The sequence below is a fragment of the Mesocricetus auratus genome, unplaced genomic scaffold, assembly GCF_017639785.1.
Source record: "Mesocricetus auratus isolate SY011 unplaced genomic scaffold, BCM_Maur_2.0 Super-Scaffold_4256, whole genome shotgun sequence".
Lineage (NCBI taxonomy): Eukaryota > Metazoa > Chordata > Mammalia > Rodentia > Cricetidae > Mesocricetus > Mesocricetus auratus.
Window position 1 is genome coordinate 76,593,307 of NW_024429182.1, and position 26,883 is coordinate 76,620,189.

Sequence of the window (26,883 nt, forward strand, 5' to 3'; positions counted from 1 at the left end):
GACTTCCAACTGCAGTCCAGTGCTCAGGATAAACCTCACTGAGAAGATGTTGGAGCAAAGCCACCTATGCAAAGGCCACGGCAGAGTATCCACCCACTGTACCTTAAGGTCCATCAGGAAGCAGTGAGAGTGAATGGAGAAGAAGGGAGACAGGGTGGAAGAGGGGACCAGAGATGGGCCGGCTGGGGTTGTGTAAGGGGATCTGCAGGTAGGAAAAATGCAAAGATTTGGTGCTTTAGTTTGTGAGTGACTATGATGGATAGTACCTTATGCCTGCTCTCTCTGGCCAAAGCAATCAATCCATCAACATAAATTAGTGAGTGAATGGATGAGGGACACAGGAATTCGTGGGCACCTGAACACCTTCATGAACTGGAAGGTTGGAAAAGATGTGTTGGCTCAGCATCTTCTTTGGGGATAGGCCTTAGAAGATCACTCAGTGTCCCTGGGCCTGCATCCCTTGTGTCTGATGAAGACAATATAACCAGCCATCTCCAATAGAGCTCCAGTCAGACACTCAGAGCTGTGCACTGTGACTCTGACAAGGATGGAGGCGGGGCCAGCTGGTTTCTCAAGCCAGAGAAGTGCTTACTTTAACTGTTCACCAGTCATTTTGGTGGGGCACAGTAATTTCTTAAGAGAGAAATTTAGCAAGAATTAGAATGGAATGGAACCTAAGAATGGAACAGAAAGGGTTGGAGCCCCATGTACAGAGCACTGAGTATGCTTTTATGAAACGTGGTTGGGTTGTTTAATGTGTTGGTAAAGCTGGCGTCCGACGTAAAAGTAGGTCCTACATGAAAATTTGCAGAGCTACCGGGAGGACTAGAAAGCTGAGGGAACATTGCAAGAGGAAAGCTGCAGGGCAAAGGTCCCAGCTCCAAAATGAACACGGGGTTGGGATGTCATTCTGTTACTTACTAGTTGTGCAATGCCATGCAATTATTCAACCTCTCTGATCTCCACATTTCTCTTCACTTATACAGGGGATACTTGCATCTGCCCACAGGATACTAAACAAGACGGCATATACAGACTGCCTAAGATGCTGCCATAGAATAAATATTTAATCCAGCATTTAAAGAAACAAAAAACATTCCTTCCAAATGCATAGGCTTTTGTGTTACTCTATATAACTGGTACTATATGTTTGCCATGTATGTATTTTGAGTTATTATACAGATAATAATGACACAAAACCACTTCATCAAGCAGTTGATGTGTTCCCTAGTTAAAGGCTTTATGTGTTTTACCTCTTTTATGTATCTAAACAACTCAACATGATATTAGATCATCCTCTGTCTTAATTAATGGATGCTGATGTGGAGGACGGTGACTGGTCAACAGTTACTTAGCTGGTAAGTGGCAGAGCCAGGATTTGAACCAAAATGGACCAGTTCTAGGGTCAACACTCGAAGCTCCTCACTATGCTAGCCCCAGTGAATACAAGCAGCATGGAAGGTTCTGAACTAGATATTGTAGAGATCTGTCTGGATGCATCCTTCCTTCGAAGCCACCCCCCAGCAGGGGAGAAGGTTCACAGCGCTCTACCCAGGCATCCAGCTGGAGCTGGCAGGTTTACAGCAAGCAGAGCAAGTCAACCAATTACATATATTTTGAAATGGCTTTTTTCTTTCTCAGATCAATACTGTTTCTCCTTCTAACAACCTAATGAGAGGCAGAGAGGGAAATGGGAAGGTTGAATATGCAGTTTGCACAAAGGTCACACTGAAGATGGTGGCATACAGCAGACAGTACACCAGAACCAAAGACACTCAGCCCCTGGTTCTTGGGGGGGGGTGATAGAAAACAAGCCTAAAAATAGCATCTGTCTTTGCCACACACTGAAGAGAACCAAAACACTTGCTTTTAAAAATTATTTTTAAAACTAGCAGATGGCATCGGCCACAGAAGGAGAAGTGAGGGAGAGATTTTACTTGCTTGATTTCTGGCTAGATTAATTCAACTTGCCCCCCACACTCAATAGTTGGAGCCCAGCACCGTGATGGTTCCACTGAGGGTAATGCTTTATGGTCTGTTTCCATGGCTGACTGTATGTGGGAGAACCCTGATGTCTACCATCTTTGAATTGTACCAGGCTAGCTTTGGCCCACCAGTGCCTCAGTTATTAAAGGTTATGGCTGGCATCTTGCTGTCCCTTTGCCTCTGAACATGATACCCACTCCGTGTCAGGGGCCACTCCACTGCCCAGCCTTGTTGCTATGAAGAACCCACAGTGCCCAGTGTGGAGGACTTGCCAGACACCTTTCCAAATGCAACATTTCTCAAAACCGGGTAGTAGAGGATTTTAGGTAACCATAGATGCATAGGTCCATACTTTTTATATAATTTGTGTTTTTGGAGTTTGAAAATACAATTTAAAATAGGAAGCTTCTTATTTCATGAGTATTATTGTTGAAGAGGGAGAATAAGGCACATAGGGTCACATATGACAGGAAGTCATGGGTGGGACCAGATTGTGTCTGAAGATGACAACGGAGAGAAGGGAATTTCAGCTATCCACCTGGATGATTCAAGTTCTTCACCAAGCTCTACTCCTCTATTAAAATATATTTAAATGTTAATTCAATATGTAAAGTTATTTAAAAATTAGTCTTAGAAATTCAGTTTATGGATTTTTTTCTGGGCATGGTGGTGCAAACCTATATTGAAGTACTTGGGTAGCTAAGACAGGAAGATTGTTAAGAAAGACCTTCTTAGGCTACATAGCAAGACTAAAATAAGTATGAAAGTTGAAATTCACTTTAAAAATGGAAATGTAATTATTTAAATATGTTAAAACTTCATAAATGGAAAGTCATTGTCCATGTAAAAACCATAAACTCATGTCTGAACTCCACTATTTACATTCTGTATCCAATTTGACTTTGCTGCACCAGGACTTTAAAGAGCTGCACTGTTTGTCCATACTACAAAGTTCCTACCCTACAGTTGTCAGGAATAGCGAAGTCTGGAATGTCCAGCTGGTGGTTCTCTAGAGCAAACCTTGAATAGAAGTAAGTTTGATAACTTTCTCTGAGCATTGATTTTGTGTGTGTATGAGTCAAGGTATTAGTCATCACTGGGGCCCAGGTAAAGAGAAAGATACATACCTTGTCTTTAGAGCATCCAAAGGCTAAAATGTACACATAACTAACTCAAACCATAATCAAAATAAGTGCAATGGAAGAAATGGCATTAAGAGGCACAGAGTGAACCTTGGGACCTCAGCTAACTATAGGGCCTCTCCTGCAGCCCCCAACTCTCACCCAATCCCCCCCCCCAGCTCCCTGGAACTTGACTTTGCTCTCCACACATCTTACAAAACCATTGCCTCAAAAATTCCTTGTCCTCACACTGTTGTTTTTGATAAGGGTTTACTTGATGGGAGCCCCCGTCCCTGTATAGGAATCACAAAGGATTTATCAGTGTAAAGCCCAGCACGGCTCTCCCCCTCCTGTCACGGCTCAGAGCCTTTCTTTGGACTGATGAGTGTTGACTTGTATTTCTAGCCTTTCCCTCTCTCCTGAGCTCCAGTCGGCTCCAGCTGGCTCCAGGACGTTTCTAAGTGGGTGTTCCACTGTCATCTCCAATTAAGAGCTCAGAAAGGCGAACTCGCCATCTTTCTCTTCAGACTAGCCAGTCTGCCTGGCCTTAAAGCAACCCTACCAAAGCGACACTGCTCTGACTCTGTCCTTTGGCCTGCAAGCTGAAAGTAGTGTTTGCGCATTCTCAGTTCTCTTTTCTTTATTTCTTAGACTCCATCGGCAGATCAAAAAAAAATAAAATAAAATAAAACGTCTGTCTGTCACCATGTTGTGTACAGTGGTTGCACATGATTTTCTAAATCTGGAATGTTGAGTCCAGGGAATGGTCATTTAAAACGATGACTGCATGGCATATACACAATTCATCTGAGGGCCTGCACATAGGGCCAGGGAATGCAGATACAATCCTTCCTCAATATCACTGAGATAGAGTGTGGCATGATGCCTGTGTGGTGGTGGGGACTTCTGACATTTTCTGTGATTATGGTATATATGTGTGTGGTGTATGTTATCATGTGCCCATGTTTTCGTATGCACGGTCTAGAAGATGGCATTGGATGGCCTGCTTTATCAGTCTGCCTTATTTCTTTGAGATAGGGTCTCGCTGCACTGAAGCTGGCAGCCAGCAAGCTCCAGTGATCCTCCCCACACACATGCCCAGTGCTAGGGTTACAGGTGCATGAGGCCTTGCTCAGGTGTTTATATGGGAGTCAGGATCCAAATTCAGTTCCCTGTGCTTGTGAGACAAGCACTGTTACCCACTAGGCCATCTCCCCAGGTCCCTTGCCAGAACACCAGCCATGTGGGCAGCTCTTTTGCCATGCTCTAAGATGAGCTGTGGTAAGTTGTCTATGAAATGGCTTTTAATGATTTTTCAAGGCTGGTCCATGAATTCAATGTGCTGTAAGCTGCTCCCTTTATCGCACACAGCCATCTGCTTCTCTCCAGAGAAGCCGTGAAATGCTGTGATTATGAGCTCTGGCTTTGGCATCAGCCAGTCCTGGTTCACACCCTAGTTATACGGGACACTTGCTCTGAGACCTTGGGTTGGTTATTCGAATGCTCTGTCTTCCTAAACGCAGTAGAGATACAGCAGGTTCTCCTCCATACAGGGTGCCTCTGTGTCAGATGATGCATGCCAAGTCTGTGTGAATTCATAGAGCTTCATTGAGGGGGATGTGTGGTCAATGAGATGTGTCCACACTCAACTCTTCTTTCTCCCATTTCACAGCTTGAGAATCCCAATGCCAAATGAGAACTTGCCGCTCTTTTGGTTGTAGCTTCCTATTGCCCCTTCACAGACACAAAGGTTCTCAGCGCTAGAGCCTCCTTCTTCTGTGTACTTCACAGACCTTGGATTACTGAATGACTATGCCAATGCCACCATTGAGAAAGTAGAGAGAACTTAACTACCTTTATCTCCACTTGCCCTAGCACTTATACTCAGTTTGCATTTCTGGTTCCTTGCCTGCCCAAAGATCCTCTCATCATTAGAGCCTTGAATCCCTGGTACCTGCTAAGTTCCCAGGAGCCTCTTGGGTACTAGCTTCCTCTCCTACGGGACACTGAAGACTGTCTGTGCCTGAATCTTCTTGGATTCCATTGGCATATCCACCTAACAGGAGCACCACTTATTCTTCCAAGCAGATACACACTTCTTAGAAGGCTCCTACTAAGTGAGCAGTACCTACTGAGCATTTGGTTGGGCCACGAAAGAACACCTGACATAGGTTGAACCAATCAGATCTCCTTCCCATGACTATCGATTAAAACTCAGGAAATTTGCTGAATATGGACTAAAGAAGCCACACTTGCCACAAGCAATGACAAACACAGAAATAATAAGGAAACAGACAAATCTGCCTTCAACTTACAAATTCTAGGTCCTTCCAAGGTCAAGCACACCTGTGCCTTTGTTTCTTTCCCATAAAGTCTTTCTTAGTGTTAGTGATTTGTTTTTGTTTATGCATGAGGCAGTTGAGGGTGGGATAGACATGTTCTATTTCATAAAACCCAGTCACCTCTGAATAAAACCTTTGCCAGAACCTTTATCAGCATTGACCTAAGATCCCACCGCACCCTTGGATGTCACTGCTAAACTAGATATGGCCTGAATCACCACTGCCCCTTGGATGCTCAGGGGGCCTCAATGGACATGTCACCAGGACAAATTCTATAAGTGAAGACCATCCCCATCTCCATTTCTGCCCTCCTTTGTATTCCAGGTTGATGCTTCTCCCATCATTCCTTGCAGCTGAGTTATTGCTGGGCCATGGCAGCAAATTTGGGGAGGAAGTAACTTCTGTCCTTCAATGACTCATGAAATCTAATTCTATTTAAAAAAAAAAAGAGGTGCATATGTTCAATTGAAAAGAAAACAGTTAAAATAGATGTTTTGCTGAAGAAACTTAACTGCCTGTGCCCACTGGCAGTTGGGAAATTACATGAATGTGCCTGGCTGACAATTGTCCCTGAGAAAAACTGCAAAAATATTGGAGGAAATGAAATTATTTTGTGCCTGTGCAGCAAGGGGCCCCAGCCCAGCTCTAATCACAGAACCAACTTCCACTTAGCGTTTGTTCGATTCGGTCTACTGTCTCTTTTAATCCCCATGTAATGGGCTCCCCTTATGAGATGTTAAAACCCACATTCAGAGCTGTTAGTGACTTTCTAGGAGTCCGTATCCGGTAAGCACAGGTCTATATTCACGTCCATGGGGAATGCATGCTTTGCCCTGTGTGTTTCCAGGACAACCCACTGGAACTCACTCTGCCTGATACTGGCTCATCTGAAGAGCGATTCTCTTCCAAAAGCTTTTGTGCCTATTTTGCCATCTTGTGGCAATTTAAAAAAAAGTAAGAGGCTGAGGAGATGGATCATAGGCTCTTACCTATGAGTGCCCTTGCATTTGCTAAGTAAACATGAGGATCCGAGTTCTAATCTCCTGCACCCATGTAAAAACCTGGGTGGGACGGCATGTACTTGCTACCCCAACTCTGTGAGGGGTAGATATATTGCAATCACTGTAGCATGATGACCTTGTCTCAGGGTAATAAGGGACAGAGCAGATCACACATGTCATCCTCCTCTGGACTGTGTGCACGGGTATGCATGCCTGTATACATGTGTGTAAATACAACACACATCCACATCAAAATTTAATTCGATTTTTATAGATATTTCTGAAATATTGGGAACTCAAGAAGACAGTTATTTACCTATGAACCCTCATTTGACTATGCCCACATCTGATTCTTTTCCATGTGTATATTTAGGCCAAACACATCAAATGAAATTTAATATTCTATATTTTCCACTTGTGGAAAATGCCATGCATATTTTTGAAAGGTTTGAAAATACAGCATAAGTGTACTTCTGATAGAGTTTAAATTTTCTAAACTTTCAAAATAGTGAGTTGTGTGTCATTTCAAGAATGGCAATACCTGTTCTGGGTATTACTGGATGCATTTCACGTTCATCTGTTTTGAACACTTTACAGATTAAAAAAAACTTCTATCATGGTAGCTTTAATTTTCAAAATTCTCCATCTCTAGCAAAAAAAAAAACTATCAAGTTTGCAGTGTGTTACAATAGATCTGTCGTTCTTTTAAAGATAGCTGACTCATAAAGGAATTCTGGGTCACAAAATACAACATGACAATCCACTCAGGCTCAGCTGGCCCCCGGCTGCTCCTCAGACACAGGGAGTATACTTCTGCCCGGGGCTTTCACACACTCTCTTCCTGCCACTGCTCTGCCCCCAGATAGCCTGCCTGCTCTGGTCTCTGCTCAAATGTCAGTCTTACCACCAAGGCTTCCTTGCTGACCCCATAAAAACTGTCATCTCCCAGCACCAGTCCACCTGACTCTAGCCCCTCCATTTTTGTCGCTGTTTTCATTGTCTTATCTCCCTGGTAGAAAGGGAATCCCACAGGAATGGGGACTTGCTCTTTTGTTCACTATGTGTGACACTGCAGGCACTTGACACAATGGGTTCAACAAACAAATACGTATGCATTGAAATGATTGAGCACGGGAACCCTCCATATACCAGCCACATGTTCTGACTTGCAGGGATGCTGCCTGCTCCAGCCCTGCTGCCCACCCCCAGCATCCCTCCAAGGCCAAGGGCGCAACAGTGCTAGCATGCAAATTGTACTAGATGACCACCCCTAGAGGGCCCCTCCAGAAACTTTTCTGCTCATCTAAGCCACAATAACAACAGGCATGATGCTCCCCACACTTAGTCCCTCCCATGGAGGAAATCCTAGCTAACCGTTACAGAACCCATGTGAGTGGGGGTGGCACTTCGCAGTAGAAGGAATACTGAACAGGCCATTAGGAAACACCACCTCTAGTTCTGGGGTTCCCACCTGCCAGTTACATAACCTGAGTCACTTTATTTTTCTTGGGGTAAATTTCCTTTGGGCAGAAAAACAGACAAGTGTTGTGAAGAGTGGATACAACAATAAAAGGGGACATGCCTTGTGAGTCAGAGGCAGCCAAGTGGAATACAGGCACGACGGGGAAACGGGCAGCAACGACTTCCAGACTCGGGGTTCTGGAGTCTTCTAGAACAAATCCAGGCTCTATGACTAACTAGCTGTGTGAAATTACACAGGTTACTTAACTTCCTTGACTGCCATCATTCTTATTTGTAATGGAACCTGCCATAAGAGGGGCTAGAAGGTGTGGTGAGACACCACAAGACACAGGGCTAGGGCACTTGTCAGGGCTCACTGACGTGTTGGGTCTTGTCTGTAACACGGTTACTATGGAGATTTGGATGAAAAACATCCCCCGTAGGATTGGTTCCCAGTTGATGGAACTGTCTGGGGAGGCTTAAGCGGCACAGCCTTGCTGGAAGAAGTATGTCACTGGGAGCGAGACTTAAGATTTCAGTCTCATCAACTCTCAGTTTGCTCTCCCACTTTATGCTATGGCTTGGACATGAGCTTCTTGTCCCAGCCACCATGCCTGCCACTTGCTGCCATGCTCTGCCTGCACCCTGATGGACTCTCACCCCTCTGGACCCATAAGCCAGAGTAACCCCTTCCTTCTATAGGCTGTCTTGGTCAGTGTGTTCTACCACATCAGCAGTAGCATAAGCCAACATAGTCACTGGTAAGGTCATTTGGTGGCATCTCAAAATGATGCGGCTCGGTTCAAGTAGGGAAAATTAAGGACCTAGTGTTGCATGCACAGAGAAGTACTCTGTGTCCCTGGTCCCTATTCTTCTAACTATGGACAACCCCTGTTGTAGCATCTGTTTGTGGCTGGAAGAAAACATCTCTAAAGAGTCATACATGTTAAATGTTCCAGTAGAAAGTCAGTTTCACCCCAGGGATGAGAAAACCAACGGGTTGGAAACTTGAGCTTTTACAGAGCAGGTGGGAGGGTCAGGCTGTGTGGAGCTCAGGCCCAGATGGGGACATTTGTGTGTTGGGAATTCCAACTGAGAGCTGTCAGGTAGAATGATAGCCAGGTCATCTACACTCAAAAGACCTCCTTGTGTATTGGTGTATATGTTTAGTTTAGTGTGTTGGTACTACAGCTACTCTGCCTTGTTTTAAATATTGGCCCTGGCATATCCTACTGTGTGACCTCAGTTTCCCTATTCTGTAAATGCTTATGATATTAGGGTCCATCTAAGAGTCGTCAAGGAGCTTAAATTTGCAACTCCCATGCCATACATAGAGTGGGCATTATTATATTTAGTTTATGCAAAATTAAAATACATGTACTTGGCTTAAAGTAAGAAAATGGGACTGAATAAATGGCTCAGCAGTTAAAAGGACTTTCTGCTCTTCCAGAGAACCCAGGTGCAATTCCCAGAACCCATACTAGGGCAATTACAACTGTCTGTACCTCTAGCTCCAGGGTCTTTGATACCCTCTTCTGGTCTCCACAATTCACACACACACACACACACACACACACACACACACACACACACACACACAGTTTTTAAAAATTAGACTGGATATGATGACACGTGCCTTTAATATCAGAACTCAGAAGGTAGACACAGATGGATATCTTTGAATTGGAGTCCAGACTGGTCTACATAAAGAGTTCCAGAACAGACAAAAATACATAGGAAACCCTCTCTCAAAAAACAAAACATGAAAAATAAACAATAGTATTTTAAATAAAGAAAATAACATAAGTTGGGGACATTTTATGCAATGATGCACAGGACACAGCTAAGATGGCTGGGTGTCTGTCTGAACACGGCTGAGAAGGCTGAATGTCTGCTACTCTCTCAACAGGTCTCACCAGGCCTTTTGCTCAGAGCAAATGGATTTCTCCAAGCATCCCCCACCCCACCACAACACGAAACATAGCCCCTAGAGATTAACTAACTATTTCATCTTATAGTCACCTGGTGAGAAAGTTGCCTGTTGCATCCCTTGGCTTTCTGAAGTGGGAGACTGCCTGGAAGGAGTCATAGAACCTCTCCCTAAGCAGGACAATATTCCATTGACTCTCAGTTCTCACTCCTTTTTTCCTGGCATGTGATAACTCTTGGAGGAAAACCTAGTGCTTGGTACTGTTGCCACATGGATGCAGCTCCTGATAATGTCAGAAAACTGAAACACAGATGGGGGGGGCACTTACTATAAAAAATAACCTTAAATCCACTCCACATTGCCATTTTCAAAACAGTTCATTACTGATGAAGATGCTATCCTTTAATGAATATTAGTCACAAATGACTCATTCCTCCCCTTCTTGACACACCCAACTGAAACTGCAACTGTAGCTCCAAGTTTGCTACTGACCTGGTTACCAGGCAGTCTGTCATTCATTCACACACTGATGTCCATGAGTCATTTTAGAAACCAGTCATGGAAAAGGGGGAGGAGAATCTCATGGTTTACGTGCTGACTCTGTTAACATGTAAACCCCTTCTGACCTGAATTCTGCACAGTAACATTAGCAACATTTGACTTCTTTTGTAACTGATCTTTACCAAGCACCCATACAACAGAAATTACCATTCACTTACAGTTTTATCTACAGTGACTCTCAATTTTCCTTAAAAGTTAACTTCAAAAAGCAAGATTAAGTCCCCCTTCAAGCACAGTTGTAAACCAACTAATTATCCTGAAGCTTAAAAGGGGGAAGAAATAAAGCATCAATTCTGCCTTTTCTGTATGAACCATATCACCAGGGAGCAAATGAGAGGAAGCTACTCTTCATAAAAGCATTGCAGCTAGTAAATGCAAAGCAGACATTCCCATCTAATAATCTCCAATGAGTGAATGGACTTAGTGCTGAGCATCAGTCAGGCCAGCATCACCAAGATCCTTGAGCATTACCTGTCATTGGTGACAGATTGCATAGGAAATCTACAGTATTACTAAGGGATAGAAGCCGAGTCTGACCAAGTCTCTAGACCCACTGCCAATTTGCAGAAAGTGCAGGGAGGCATGCAAAGATGCTGTGAGACTGTGATAAGCAAACCCCAGACTGAAAACACTACAGATCAAGTAGCCCAGAATTTCAGCAGATCAAAGAAGGTGACAGGAGGGCTTTGGGTGCTCAACTAGATCAGCAACAAAAGGTATACTAAATTAGATGCAGAATACAACAACCTCCGCCCTATCTCACCCAGAGGGTGAGATTTAAAATCAGTGTGCCGGTTGAAAGCTGGAGGGTCCAAAAGGATCCTACCAAATCCCTGAAAGCATCTTTAAGTCTCAAGGCTGTTGGCCTTTCACAGAATCACATCTGCAGGAATGAACTCTTAATTTGCACTTGTGCTCTGGCCTCTTCTCCTGGGCATTAGAGGCCAACATCTAACAGGACCAGAGAAGGTCAGGACCCACTGAAACAACATCTTGCTCTTGCAGGGGAAGCAGCGGAGAGCGCATGAATGTCCCCAACTCATCCTGGAAGCCATGTTCTGAGCTCACCAGTCCTTGCCTGCAACCCTGTGCCCAGCCTCGGATGCCCTCTTAGGCTTGTGCTCTCAGGAAATCCTTCTCGGTAAAGGCCCCCAGCAAAGACCTTAGGCAACCTGCAGAGATGTACACACGCTCCTCCAAAGAATTGAGAGAGATGACTGTAACTATCTAGAAGTACAAATTATAAATTTTGCTGATTCCCTGTCCCCAAGTCACCCCTTAATGTTAGAAAAGGCTTGGCTTGATTTGCTTGAGTTGGGACAGCATGTACTCTGGGGGACAGCGTTCAGTGGCAACCTTGGGAATTGTTAGCTGATTTCTGTGGGGCCAGCATCCTTCACCTTCTACAAGGCAAAGTGCCCAGTATCTCTTTGGGATGATTACTGTTAAGACAGCGTTACTGATCAAACCCTATGGAAACCCTGAAGTAGTTTCCCAGAGCACTGGACCAGTTACCATGGTCTGGAAGCAGGAATGGAGCTGAGTCAGGAATGGTGGCTTCCCAGGCAGGGCCAGCACCCGCTTCTCCACCATTGTGCACTCCACATCGTCATCTTGGATCACCACATCCTTTTTCAGGATCTTCACAGCATAGAGCTCATCTGTGCCCTTCCGCTCTGAGAGCATAACCTGGGAAAGACACCAAGTACATAAGCATCATTAGAAGAGGCCTGTGGGACAAACATGGGTATCCAGAATCATGCAAACTTTCTCCAGCTTTGGACAGACAATGTTGTGTTAACTAGGGACAATGGATAATACTTTGCAGCCACCTAACACTTTTAATGTCCAAGTCCTATCAATGGAAGATGGTTCTAGGAAAGATGAGAATGTATTGAACCCTTTGGGACATTCATCAGTAACAATACCAGTCAACTTGTTAGAATGATAATCACCCCTTGGAATCAAGTATCAGTGTCTTATTTTAATCACTGGCATAATTTCAAATCTTCAAAAGCATCAGACATGTGCTAGCTGATCAGTAAATACTAAGGACAAAAGAATCAATGAATGATGTACCAGCTTGGTAAAACTGGGTTCGAGTCGAGGTCTGGCTCTTTCTAAAAAGAAACAGAGGAGGAGTGGATGGGGGGGCTGGATGGAATGGGAATAGATGAGGGAGGGGAAACTGTGGTTGGGATGTAAAATAAACAAAAAAACCTGGAATTGAGACACCTACTCCTGTATTCCCTTAGTGTGTCCTATTCTGTAAGAGCCTGCTGGAAATGTAGCAAGAATCAAGCAGGTACATTCCTTGACCCTGAACTCAGGGAGGAAAAGGGATCAGACAGCTAATTATAGGAATAGTCAATGACCCATTGTATCAGCCTTACCTGCTGTCCTAGGGCCTCTTCCTACCAGCTGTGGTCATAAGCAGGGCCAGCAAACCAGGTGGCTTATGGACACAATGTTATTTTCATTGTGTCATTATTATCCTTGGTCTTGACCATGTCAGAGGAACTATGCCCAGTGCATGATATTCTCAAGGAGGCTCTTGAGAAGCAAAGGCTTGAACAACATTCCAAGGAGACGTGCCCTGTCTGGGAAGGCCTCCCTGAGGAAGAAGTGATCTGACTGGAATATTTGCTAAAGGTACTGTGTTATCTGTCTTGTAAGCAACATTCGTCAGCACCATATTGTTGAGTACTTATCAGTGTATCAAGCAATTGTTGATTTTCATTTGTTATTTAGGAAGCCGATGCTGCTTTGAACCTTATAAGAAACTGGGGCATAGAAGGCTAAGGAGCCTGCCAGAGTGCCACTCAGAGCAAGGGCAGGATTTGAACTCAGGTTTACAGTTCAAAGTTCCTGTCTTTATTCTTTTATTATTACGTGTGTTGTGTGCAGGTGCTCATGTTCCATGGAACACATGTGGAAGTCAGACAACAACTCTCTGGAGTTGGTTTTCCTTCTCCACGGGGTCTGGGCATCAAGCTCACAATGTCAGGTTTGCACAGCAAACTCTTTACCCATGCAGGCATCTCACTGACCCAAAGTTTCTGCTTTAAACGTTTCACTTGAACCTCAGAAGAAGCCTCAAAGAAGTTACGAGATTAAGACTAAGTCTCCTGGCACAGGTGAACAAAAGAATGCAACAGAGACTTGAGGCCAGATGGATTAGGGATGGCCATCTAGGAGCTTACAGGTAGGTCAGCATACCCGCTCAGCTCCTGTCCTAACAGGCAAAAGTCCAACCAGACCCAGCACGGAAGCTCCCAGGGTCCTGCATCCACACACAAACTCTCAACAGCTTTCTTGAGCTCACCCAGCCTCTTGATTCTATTGTCTCCTCTCACCTTGCGGTCAGTGGCGCCCACGGGCACTACAGACGTGGGGCCATGTAGGATGCTTTAGAAAGAAGACTTCTGGCACACAGTTCCACTACAGTGGGCCTGCTCTCTTCTTCAGAGCTTCCCGTCTTGGTGGCTGTTACCTATGTGGCACTGTCTCAGTCCTCAAAATAGGTATTGGCTTAGGTGGCAATCCAGCTACAGGGTTCCAGGCCTTGCCAAGGCAGGGATGATGACCAAAGGAAACCAATGTCCCAAGGCAGAGAATGGGAAGCAGGTGGGATTTTCTGCTCTCTGGTTGCAGAGAAAGCTGGGATGGAAGAGCACAGGGAACAGCGAGGTGATCTGGATTGGATGGGAGTGATGAAAAGGACCAGCGATGGGAGGAGAGATTGCAGCACCCAGACATTGATCACAGTCTCCAGGACCCTCCTGTCTGTCCTTCATGGAGCAGCAGGCAGTGACAATATCCAGGACCATGGCAGGATGACACAACTAAGCCCCCTCACTGCCCTCGCGTGCCTCTTCCACATTATTCTTTACACCTAAGCTGACGTTTGCTAACTGTTTTTAAGACTCTAGTCACTGCCTGGCATATTCCAGGCATTTAGGTTATGCTTACATGGGAAACAAAGACAGCAAAAGTAAAAATGCAAATAATTAGCCAGAACTAGCAATGGCCATGGCCACATTCCCCCGTGTTCCTGAAGTGAAAATAAATCTCCTATTAATTGCATCCAGCAGTTCCTGGAGCTTCCAGAAACTTTAATGCCAGCACAGAGGGTGTGGGTTGTTTGCCCAGCTGTCCCTGCATCTCCAGGGTGAGGATTCCACACAGAGTGGAAGGATGTGTTGAAGTAACGTTCTTATCAAATTCTAAGCCACATCTGTTACCCAAGAATCTTCAGGGAGAGATGTGATAAATAGCAGAACTCCAGTGACAGCAAATAAAACAGAGAAAAGCAGCCCAAGGGCTCCCTGGTGGGAAGTTTGTGGTGATGAACTTTGCTGTGGATCCCAATGGTGAGGTGTGCCCAGCATCTTGGCCTCTGTCCACAGAGCAGATAGTGCTCTGCAATGGTGAATGTGTGGATTTGAGTTAGAATGCCTGGTATATATCCAAGATCAGCCATAAAGTAGCTGTGTGACATTGGGAAATCCACTCAGGTTTCTGAGCCTCAGTTTTCTAATCTGTCAAATGGGCATGCCAAAAATCTTCAGTTGGTGGTCTCGGGAACCATATGGGGCAGGATGTGTATAAAATGCTACTTGACTCAGCACTGTTTGACAAATGATGAACATTTAACACCAGCACTGGACTGTCTCCCAGGGTGGGCACAGCAAAGAACAAAACACGAGGTGGCTTCAACGAACAGAAACATATCCTTTCAGAGCTCTGGAGGCCAGCAGTCCAAAGTCAAGATGTTGGCAGGGTCGGCTGCTGTTAAGGGCTAAGGAAGAATTCATCCTGTGTTCTTCCCCCAGCTTCTGGCAGCTGCCAGCAAGCCTCAGCACTCCTTGGCTTATAGATGCATGGGTCACTCCAATTTCCACCCTTTCTTCACACAGTGTTCCTTCCTGTTGTCCTGTGTCTGTGTCCAAGGTCACGTTTCATTAGGACCCACTTTAATCCAGAGCGACCTCATCTTAAACTCAATGGCACTCACAAAGCCCTTATGTCTGAGAAAGGTGGCCTTCACATATACCAGTGTCAGAATTTGAGGTTGCATCTTTTAGGAGAATGAAAGGGAGGACAGTGGGTAGAATTTTAAGTCTATCATCTTTCCCGAGGAAAGCCGGGGGATGATTCATCCTCGCACCAAGCTCCCATGGCTGCTTCTGACCAGCTCTGCTTCCACTCCTTCTACTCCCAAGCTCCACATGCACGGCGCTCCATGCAACAAATGATGCTTGAAAAACACCCGCCAGTTACTATCACTCCGCTTTCTCGAAACCTTCCCGTCTTCCAGTAGCACATAGAACAAAATACCCCTCTCGTAGGCATCCAAGCATCTGCTCTCTGACCTCCTATTGTCTGGTCACACTCCATGGTAACCCCAGCAGGGTCCTGACTGCCTACCTTGTCTAAGCATGCAGTGCTCATGTCATGGACACCAACCACGTCATCTCGCTGCACGGAGCTTTTCTTTTGCGTGTATATGTGTGTGCACATGCATGGTGTGAGCACATATGCATGTGTAGGTGTGTTCACGCATGAGTGTACTTGTGGAGGCCAGAGGCTGCTCAGGTGTCTTCCACCATTTGCTCCCTTCCTTAGTTTTCTGAGGCAGGGCCTTTCACTGAACGCAGAGCTCACAATTTTGGCTAGCTTTACTGGCGGCTGAGCTCTAGAGATGCAAGCTCTGGGGATCTACCTGTGTCCACCCATCTTCACCCCAGCTGCTGAGGTCACAGATGAATGCTGCTGTGCCTGGCTTTTACGGAGGTCCCTGGGATCCGAACTCGGGTCCTCATGCTTGTGCAGAAGACACAGAGCTGTCTCCCCATCTCCCTGTGGCACCTTCCACAGCGGGTACTGCACTGATCATTTGCCTTAGCTTTTCTTCTGTGAGGCCAGATATTTTGCCATTGCTTGTATTTCTAACATCTAGCACACAGTGAACAATAAACCATTATTTGTTCACCAAGTGAGTTAGCAGATCTGAGTGAGGAAAAGCAGCCACAACTCCCTAGATCTAGGTCACCATATCTGGTTGCTCGGAGCTTCAAGTGCTTAGAAGTTGGTATTATTTAATGTGTGTATATGACTTCATTCAACCCATATTTCCCAAAGAACCTGAAAGAGTATTCAAGATTATATAACATAAACAAGTAAATCGTATGACCCAGAAACTATATCTCAACACAGATGGCTAAAAATGATGATACACTATACAGCCAATACCTATGTCTGTGTATTTGTGTATGTGTGTGTATAGTAGAGATATTTTAATGCATTATTTTGCCATCCTTTTCTCTTCCCACTTCCCTCTTCCCTTTATCTTCTTCTCATCTTTCTGTTTTCTCTCTATTCCTCCTCCCTCTTTCCTAGAGGCCAATACAGCCAGCAATACGTAAAATGAAGTAACACTGACATTTTTTTCTATAGGGAAAGTGATTTTGATTTCAAGCAGAAAAGCATGCTCTTCCTGGGACTTAGGTCTGAAGACAATGCCTCCTTTGCACAGACCTTTGCACCGGGAGAGCTGTAGTAGATGCCGTTATCACCCCTGTACCAGGTCAGAAGAAAAGGAGGAGGAGAGAGCAATGCGTGCAGCAGCATCAGAGTCTGAGAGCTATCTGTGCTGGCTGCTTCGTGTCAGTTTAACACAAGCTAGAGCTGTCTGAGAGGAGAGAACCCCAGCGGGAAAAAATTTCTCCCTAAGAGCGGTCTGCAGTCACCCTATAGGGCATTGTCATCATTAGCGATTGATGTGGGCGTGTGGTCACTCCCATGGTGAGTGATGCTACCCCTGACTGGTGGTCTGGGGTGCTATAAGAGAGCAAGCTGTGGAGAGCAAGCCAGTAAGCAGCACTCCTTCTTGGCATCAGTTCCTGCCCCCAGGTTTCTGCTTTGATTTCCCCCTCCTGAAGTCCCTCAGTGATGGAATGTGACCTGAGAATTGTAAGTTAAAATAAACCCCTTCCTCCCCAGGTTGCTTTCATTCATGGTGTTTTAAAAACTGTAACTAAAACACTAGCCTAACAAGTAGAGATGGAGAAAGATTTCAAACTGATGACTTCAGTCGGTACATATGCATCTAAAATAGAGAAAAGAATGTTGGGACTCAGGATCCCCATACTCTATGTTGAGCACAAAGGGTGTTGGTAAGGTGCCTGAGCAGAAGTTGGATGAGAAGGGGACGACAAGTAAGGAAGTAATTAAGTCAAGGCTCCTGTGCCTATAGAGTAGACACCAAGGGGGAGCTGAGACCTGTGCCCCACAGAAATCAGCTGTCCCATGACTCTTATGCAAAGACTTCCACAGGTGAGAAAAATCTCTCAGCCAGGCATGGTGGTGCTAGTGAGGCTGAAGCAGGAAGACTGCGGTGAACTAAAGGTCAGCCTGGACTATAAAGGGGAAGATGCAGTCCTGAAACAAATGAGATTCCTTTATAAAATAAAAATGAGTATAAGTCTCTTTAATACAGCCTGAGTCTGTAACAGAAATGAGCTGATTTTCATGCCAGAGGTCATGGCGGCAGGAGCACCCATAATTAAAACTTTCCATTTCTTTATTGTTTTTATTGTGTGTGCATGTTCCTGCATGTGCAGATACACATGGACATGTATGTGGAGTCCAGAAAGCGGCCCGAGATGTAGTTCTCAGTAATTGTCCTTTTTTGTTAGATTGATTGTTTTGAAAGGACACATGCAATTTTTATTTGTCAGGCCTGCGTGTGTAGACTGCCATGTGAGGATGGCGTGTAAGGTCTGTGTGCACTGTGTGAGCTCATCTGGAGGACACACACTGACAATGGAGGTCACCACTGTGCCATCTCTGCAGACATTCCAGCCACATGCTCTCTTTGAGGCTCTTGCTTTTCAAGTTTGCTACTTTATTTGATTGCATTTTACTTTTAAGACAGGGCCTCTCTCTATAGTCCTGGCTGACCTCAAACTTGTGATTCTCCTGCTTCAGCCTCCAGAATGCTGGAATTATAGACAAATTCTCATTATCTAGGCCTAGCTGACCTTAAACTCAATGTGTAGACCAGCCTGGCCTTAAAATCATAGCGACTTGCTTGTCCCTGCCTCCTGAGTTCTGGTTTTAAAGGTGTGTGGCATACTGACCCCCTTTTATTTTTGACACAGGGTCTCTTACTGGTCTAGCTCACCAGAGATCCATCTGTCACCACCCTGCTCTCTTAGATTACAAGTGTGCTTCCCCATGCCCAGAGTTTGCTTGGTTGTTGGGGATGGAACTCACATATTTGTGTTTACATGGCGTGCACTTTTAATGACTGCCATCTCTTCAGCCCCTAAAGCTCTTTACATGATGTCATGCTTTAGGTTTAGTTTAGTTGAATTTTCACCCTCTAGCACAGACAAAGCTGGAAAAGTATGAAGGGAAGTTTAGGACAGACGTCTTTGCTGCCTGGTTCTCTGACTCCTGCAAACCCTTTAAACAGAGGCCACTACAGGATGGGAGAGATGACTCCCACAAGCTACAGGAAAGAGGTGGAGAAGAAACAAGGAGACTTAAACCTGAGAGTGTTGCCTGTGTTCCTAATGAAGATGCTTGGTTGGGGCTAATGTGAATGCTTAAGTGAGTTACAGTAAGAAATATGAAGAAGTGTTATCTCTGCCCTCAAGCCTGTACCATCTCTAATTACTGGCATTATTAGAAATGCATGGATCAGTAATGGTTACTGAAGGTTTCTTTTGAGCTAAAAATAAACATTAGTCAACTTGGAAGACCTTACATTAAGGGAGACAAGCCAGACACGGAAGGATAAATATGTAAGCTCATATACAGAGACTCTGAAAATCATCAGATGTCACAGGAGCTGAGAGATGTTTGCTGACAAGAACTGGGGTAGGGGCAGTATGAGAATAGGGAGGTGTTTAAAGTTTCAATTGTAAGATAAGTACTAGAGATTTAATACATGTCACACACAAAGCACTGATTTGTATATTTGGAATTTGCTGAGAAGCTGCAAGTGTTCTTGAGAGAGAGAGAGGGAGGGAGGGAGAGAGAGAGAGAGAGAGAGAGAGAGAGAGAGAGAGAGAGAGGATAGAGATAGATGGATGGATGGAGAGAGGGAGGGAAGGAGAAAGAACAGAGATGCCTAATAAATAAATAAATAAACTTTGTGACATGTCTGGTTTAGTCACATCTTTGAGTTATATGTTAAGCTTGACAAAGCTAGAGGGCTAAAATAAAAGCAGATTTAATTTGACTATTTTGTAGATTGTTCCTAGGAAAACAAGCCAGTAATTGATGCCTTTTACCAAAAGACAATGAAACGAAACCCTTAAGGGTCTGTCATTCATTTAAACAATTAGGTGGCACAAAGAGAGCCTGTTTCTTTATAATCTGATATGCCTTATGAGCACAAGGCTGACTTTGTTGTTGACACCACAGACCACTGCTGCTGCAGCCTGCAGCTTTTCTGGGGCAGGAGTGGATCACACAGAGTACGGTGGATGCTCACTGGGTTTGACTCTACTCCCTCTGATGCGTGACTGCAACTCTCTCTCACTGCCTAAGCCTCTATTTCTGCATCCCCCAAATGGAGATAATGCTAGCCCTACCTTCTGACCATGTCACAATTACATGAACAACACCGGAAATACTCACATGAGCTCCCAGTTCCCAGAAGTAAAGGATAGATTTCTATAGTGGTATTTCATGTTGTCAGTACACAACACACAATACAACACTTGGGGAGACAGATGGGCTGAAGCAAGCCATGCCATCCTCATTGGCATATCCCAAATAGCTGCTCCGGCTATTAGAAGACTGCAGTCCTCTGGTTTCTGCTATCGTGTTTGTGTAGAAGAGATTACTGCTGTGCTATTAGGACACGCTGTGAATCTCTGACGTGATAAAGAGACGCATGTGACATGCAGGGAGACAGGAACTGTGGAAGCTCCCAAGTTGGACCCGAGTCCGATTTTCTCATTTCTCTCCCCCAACCCACTCCCCCCCCGCTTTGTGGTGTTAAGGATCAAATCCATCACACTGGGCATGCTGGGCAATCGCTCAATAAGCCCCATGCCTAGCTCTTGGCTTCTGTGAGACAGAATCCTACTATGTAGTTCAAGTTGGCTTTGAACTTGTCATCTCTTGAGATATGGGTTTACAGATATGTGCCACCATGCCTAGAAAATGAAAATTTGTGAATTTCTGTGTTCGTAGACTCCACGGTCCCTCGGTAAGATGACTTGATTTAATTCGGTAGTATTTTCTCTTAAAGAATCAGGCAACGTTTAAAAGACTATATAGACGTAAAGGAAATTCTTCCTTTGGCTTATGGACCAGAGTGGCTATTTAGTTAAATTCTCCTCGTAGAGACATTGCTCATACCAAACACACTTTCAGATAGCATGTCCTTGCCATTCTTCTGCAGGTGTGGCTGTCCCTTCCTTCTTGGACACAGATAATTGGGTCATATGGATCCCTGAACCACATGAGACCATTAGATTCTCCTTTCTGTATTGTAGACGTCTGGAACAGTCTAGATTTGGGATTTCACTTCAAAAGCTGGAAGAAGTGGTATTGATGCATGGCCAGAGAGAGGGCCAGTAGTGGGAAGGGGGGCGGTGGCTGAGAGCCCCTGAGCAGAGACATACTTGCTGGGCTCTCGTCAAGAACCCGGCCTTCCCCGCCTTTGGGCATTTTAAGATACACAGCTGTGTACCACATCTTTCCGGTCCTCAACTCCCTTTACTCTCCTGACTATTTGCAGCAGATGACGCATTATAAAGCTGAAATTCTTGATATTTAATTTTCCTCAATGTAATTAATTTTATTGAGGGGGGGAAAGGATTTTTTATCTTGTTTTTAAACTCACTATCTTGCCAGGACTGAAGCAGCAAGTCACTTTTGTTGAGTGGAGACCTGGGAAACGGGGGAAAGCGACTTAAGGAGATGAGCCTGCAAAATCATAGTGCAATCAGAATTGCATATGAAAGCTTGGGGAGTGAGGGGAGAGGCACCATAACTGGGACAGAACTATAGAGACGCTGGAAGCCAAGATCAGACAGTGATGTCGAAAGGTTCCCTGGAAGAGGATTAAGGGGACAGGTAGCAGAGACTCTCAGCTCTCTGTGAGCCATATGATAAAGCAATTTAACATATGGTACAGGAAGATAGCAAAGAGGATGAAGAAAGGGGAGTGCTTTTGTCTTCGGGGTTACGTAACCACGCTGATGTGTGTACACATGTGTGTGTGGATACCTGCCACTAATGAGATTAAAATTAGGATCGACTCACACAGCTGGGGCTCAAGGACTTTAGGAAAGAAGGTCTCCGGTATTGTTAAGAAGTAACGCCCCTTTAATCTCCTCAGGATGTCTCCTCCTGTCAGAACTCAGTGCTGCACCGTCTGGCTACAAGGTGCTTCATCTGTACTGTTCTGCAGTGTCCACAGAACACTCTAGTGGAGCACCCAGCCACTGGGATGCTAGTGTGGAAACTGACACCGCCTTCTCCCTTGATCATACCTGGCACAGTACTGAGGGCCCCCATCATGGGGGCTCATAAAAGCATTTTATGGTCTTTTAAAACCACAGGGGGAGAAACTCTGGTGTGTGGAGTCGTGGCCAATATTGTAATATGCGATGTTAAGGTATTTACACACACATTAGTACAACCACAAGATATAATTTTTAACTGTTTTTCCATGGAAGGAGGAATAATAATACACTTATGCCACTGAGTAGCTCTGGTAGCCATTTTGAAAATGCTATTTTAAAATAAGGAGTGCTACAGCTGCAGTTCTGGTACCCAGAAGGCTGAGACAGGAGGATTCTAAGTCTGAAGGCAACCTGGAGTATACAGAGAGTACCAGGGTAGCCTGGACTACCTGGAGGGACCCTGTCCTGAAGCGGAGGTGGAGGAGGAGGAGGAGGAGGAGGAGGAGGAAGGAGGGAAAGAAGGAGGGAAAAGAGGAAAGAAGAGGGAAAGTTTGGGAAGACGTGTGGACCCCAAACTGGAGAAGAGTACTATTACAAGATGGTAAGAAGCAACTGAAATCACAAAACCAGATCACAAATCCTGATCTGCCTCCTCCAAGCCACAAACAGCTCTCCAAGATCACATCTTGCAGAAATCATTCAGCCTTTTTCACTTACAATTTCTACACAGATAAAACAGAGCTACTATCAGTAACTGTCTTGCAGAATTGTGTGACCAATTAATACCACATAATGCGTGTAAGTCCATAGCACAGCACCTCCCTGACAACATTTGTTCAGTGAATGTGAGAGATGACGAGGGAGCGTGAATGGAATAGGGGTGGGTAGGGCAGGGTAGTACAGTTAGTGAGAACTGAACAAATGGGGGTCAAGACCCCAAAGGAAACAACTGAGCATGGCTGCTCCTGCTGGGGATGCCTCTGAGATCTGGAGGCTTTCATATGCTGAAGCCTGTGCAGGAGGGCAGAGGGTGCAGGAGGGACGGCATTCTCAGGAATCCCACTGATGCACACTGTCTGTAGACAGGTGGGTGAGGGGGGCTTCCCAGGACTCAGGTCAGCAGCTTGCAGTGCATAGAGGGAAGGACACCTGGCGCTTAGGGGGAAAATGAGAAAATAAGTGGGCAAATTGTTTAGCCCATTCAAACACATGGGCACCATGAGAACTATGATAAGTTGGGATGTGTGGGTTCAGTCTCAAGCCATTATGAGCCCAAAATCAAGGCTGGAGGTGCAGCACAGTAGTGGGACACTTGCCTGTCATGTTCAAGGCCCTGGCTTCGAACCTGTGCTGGCCAGTGTTCCATTGCTATAAAGAGACACCATAACCGTGGCAACTCTTATAAAGGAAACCATTTAACTGGGGCTGGCTTACAGTTCAGAGGTTTAGTCCACTGTCATCACGGCAGGAAGCATGGTGGCTCACAGGCAGACATGGTGCTAGAGAGGAAGCTGAGAGTTCTGCTTCTGGATCCACAGGCAGCAGGAAGAGAGAGTGACACTGGGCCTGGCTTGGGTTTCTGAAACCCCCAAAGTCACCCCCACTTCTTCCAGAAAGGCCACACCTCCCAGCAGTGACACTCCCTATGAGCCTTTGGGGGCCATTTTTATTCAAACCACCACACATCCTAAGCACCACAAAAGTCACAAATTATGCACTTCCAAATAAAATCTGACCAGTTAAAGACATTACAAACATGTGACTTCACCAAGTTTCTCCGGCCTTCTGTTATCTTGGTCATGTTGCCTTTAAATGGGGGAATGATCATAGCTACATCATAGAAAAACTGGCTGCTAATCCATACAGATATTTAAAAGTGGGAGCATCCCTATCCCTGACTTCAAGCTCTACTATAGAATTATAGTAATGAAAACAGCTTGGTATTGGCATAAAAACAGATAGGTAGATCAATGGAATCTAATCAAAGACCCTGAAATCAACCCACACACCTATGAACACCCCATTTTTGATAAAGAAGCTAAAAATATAAAATGGAAAAAAGAAAGCATATTCAACTAATGGCGCTAGTATAACTGACTGTCAATATGTAGAAGAATGCAAATAGATCCATATCTATCACCATGCACAAATGGATTGGAGAACTCAATATAAATCCATCCACACTGAACCTTATAGAAGAGAAAGTGGGAAATATATTTGAATGCATAGGCACAGGAGACCACTTCCTCAATAAAACACTGGTAGCACAGACACTGAGAGTAACAATAAATGGGACCTCTTGCCGGGCGTTGGTGGCGCACGCCTTTAATCCCAGCACTCGGGAGGCAGAGGCAGGCGGATCTCTGCGAGTTCGAGGCCAGGCTGGACTGACAGCCTCCAAAACAGAGAAACCCTGTCTCGTAAAACCAAAAAAAAAAAATAAATAAATAAAAAATAAAATAAATGGGACCTCCTGAAACTGAGAAGGTTCTGTAAAGCAAAGAACACGGTCAACAAGACAAAATGGCTGCCTACAGAAAGGGAAAAGATCTTCACCAACCCCACATCTGACAGAGGGCTAATTTCCAAAATATACAAAGAACTCAAGAAACTAGATATCAAAATACCAAATAATCCAATTAAAAAGGGATATAGATCTAAACAAAGAATTCTCAACAGAACAATCTCAAATGGAACAATCTCAAATGGCAGAAAGACACTTAAGGAAATGTTTAATATCCTTAGTCATCAGGGAAATGCAAATCAAAACCACTCCGAGATTCCACTTTACACTGACAGAGTGACTAAGATAAAAAACACCAATGACAGCTTATGTTGGAGAGGATGTGGAGAAAGGGGAACACTCCTCCATTGCTGGTGGAAGTGCAAACTTGTACAGCCACTGTGGAAATTAGTATGGCAGTTTCTCAGAAAATTAGGAATCAACCTATCTCAAGACCCTGCAATACCACTGTTGGGTACATACCCAAAGGAGGCACAGTCACACCACAAGGACATTTGCTCAACTATGTTCATAGCAACATAATTCATAATAGTCAGATCTTGAAAACAACCTAGATGCCCCTGAAGAATGGATAAGGAAAATGTGGTATACTTACACAATGGAGCAGTACTCAGTGGTAAGGAACAGTGACATCCTGAAATTCACATGCAAATGAACAGAACTAGAAAACAAACTCTGAGTGAAGTAACCCAAAACTAGAAAGACAAATATAGTATGTACTCACTCATAAGTGGATACCAGATATAAAGCAAAAGATACCCAGCCTAAAATCCACAACTTTAGAGAAGCTAGAACCCTCTTTAAAAAATAGATGGAAGCAGAAATCCACAACCAACCAATGGGCCAACCTCCTGGAATACAATCGAAGTAAGGGGGAATGATAATATGAACAAAGGAGTCAAGACCATGATGGGGAAACCCACAGAATCAGCTGACCCAAGCTAGTGAGAGATCACTGACTCAGGTCTGACAAATGGGGAACCTGCATAAGACCAAACTAGACTCCCTGAATATAGGTAACAATGGTGTGACTGGGACAATACATGAAGCCACTGGCAGTGGGTCCAAGATCTAACACTAATGCACAAACAGACTTAGTGGAGCCCATTCTACATGGAGAGATACCTTGCTCAGCCTAGACACAGGAGTGTGGGGGTGGGGAGGTTCCTTGGTCCTGCCTCAACGAAATGATAGGACAGACTTAGTAGACTTCCTAGGGGAGATCTTACCCTCTCCGAGGAGCAGATGCAAGGCAGGAGGGGAAGTGGGGGGAGCGGAAGGAGAGAAGGGAGGAGGAACTGGTATTAGAATGTAAAAAATAAATAAAAAGACCGACAAAAATAAAAATAAACAAAAGGCCTAGACATATTGTAAGACCTCAGAGTGATGAGAACACCACCACTGTCATCATCATTATTGTCACCATAGTAGAGTATAAGTCCATAAGGACAGATGCTTCTGCCTGTCTTGTCCACAGACATTGCTGCTATACCGAAAAGGAGTCTGGTATACAGTAAATACTCAATAAGTGCCCCTGGGTGACTGAATCATTAATTATGGATTAATTATAGAAACAAAGAGTTATCTCCCTGGTGCCAGCCCTCTCCACTCAAGAGCATGACCTCTGGGCTGGGTGTGGTGGTGCACACCTTCAATCCCAGCACTCGGAAGCAGAAGTAGACAGATCTCTGTAACTTCAAGACCAGCCTGCTCTACATCGTGAGTTCCAGGACAGCCAGGGCTATGTAGAGAGACCCTGTCTCAAACAAACAAACAAAAAGCATGACCTCTACATCTGGATGGTAGATCTGCAGAGGATGGGGCAACCTGAGACAGGTGTTTCCAAAGGCTAGCAACTGGAACAGCCACTTTGTAAAGGATTGAAGCTGAAGGTTCCATTCAGGGTTCCCAGATAATGGCAACAAGATACATTTTGAATAAGCTTCCAAAGGCAAACCCATAAGGCTGCATATTTCTCACCAGGTCCAACTAGGCGCAAATATGTATCCTGACATATTTCATGCCTGACCTACCTCTCACCTATGGGATCAAGCATGTCAATGCACTAGGGTGAAACTTTTTTAGGGGAATAAAAACATGTAGGTTGTTATCTTACATAAACATTAGCCTCCAGCATTTCAGAAAGTATCTGTCCTTGGACAAGGAAGGGGCTTACAGATTAGAGCCATTTTTATTTTATGGATCTTAGGCATTATAATTAAAACTTAAAACATAACTTTAGCTCTCACACTAGCTGCAGTACAAGAGTAAAATTACCTTTCACTAATAGGCTCTTCTAGAACACATTAATATAAATATACGACTGGCATATAAAATCTGTGATTGCACCTATGTGTGTGTTGCTGTGGTGTAAATGTTGAGCTGGAGAAGTCAGCACCAGCATCTTGGACAACAGCAGATAAATTCTGAGTATGGAAGTGTACCTTCCTGGACTCTGGGGATTTCAGGCACTTTGGGTTCACTTCTTAGACCTCTGGGGACATCTAGGCCCTGGACATCCT

At 44.7% G+C, this 26,883-nt stretch overlaps 1 protein-coding gene across 2 annotated transcripts in view; it reads right to left on the reverse strand.

Moving 5' to 3' along the window:
* The window catches only part of Prkcb (protein kinase C beta), a 324,499-nt gene that overhangs the window by 51,079 nt on the left and 246,537 nt on the right, over positions 1-26,883 (reverse strand). For both annotated transcript variants that reach the window (XM_040755117.1, XM_040755106.1), the window contains exon 10: positions 11,918-12,091. In XM_040755117.1, the coding sequence (XP_040611051.1) occupies positions 11,918-12,091 (174 nt within the window). The remainder of the gene's footprint in view (positions 1-11,917; positions 12,092-26,883) is intronic.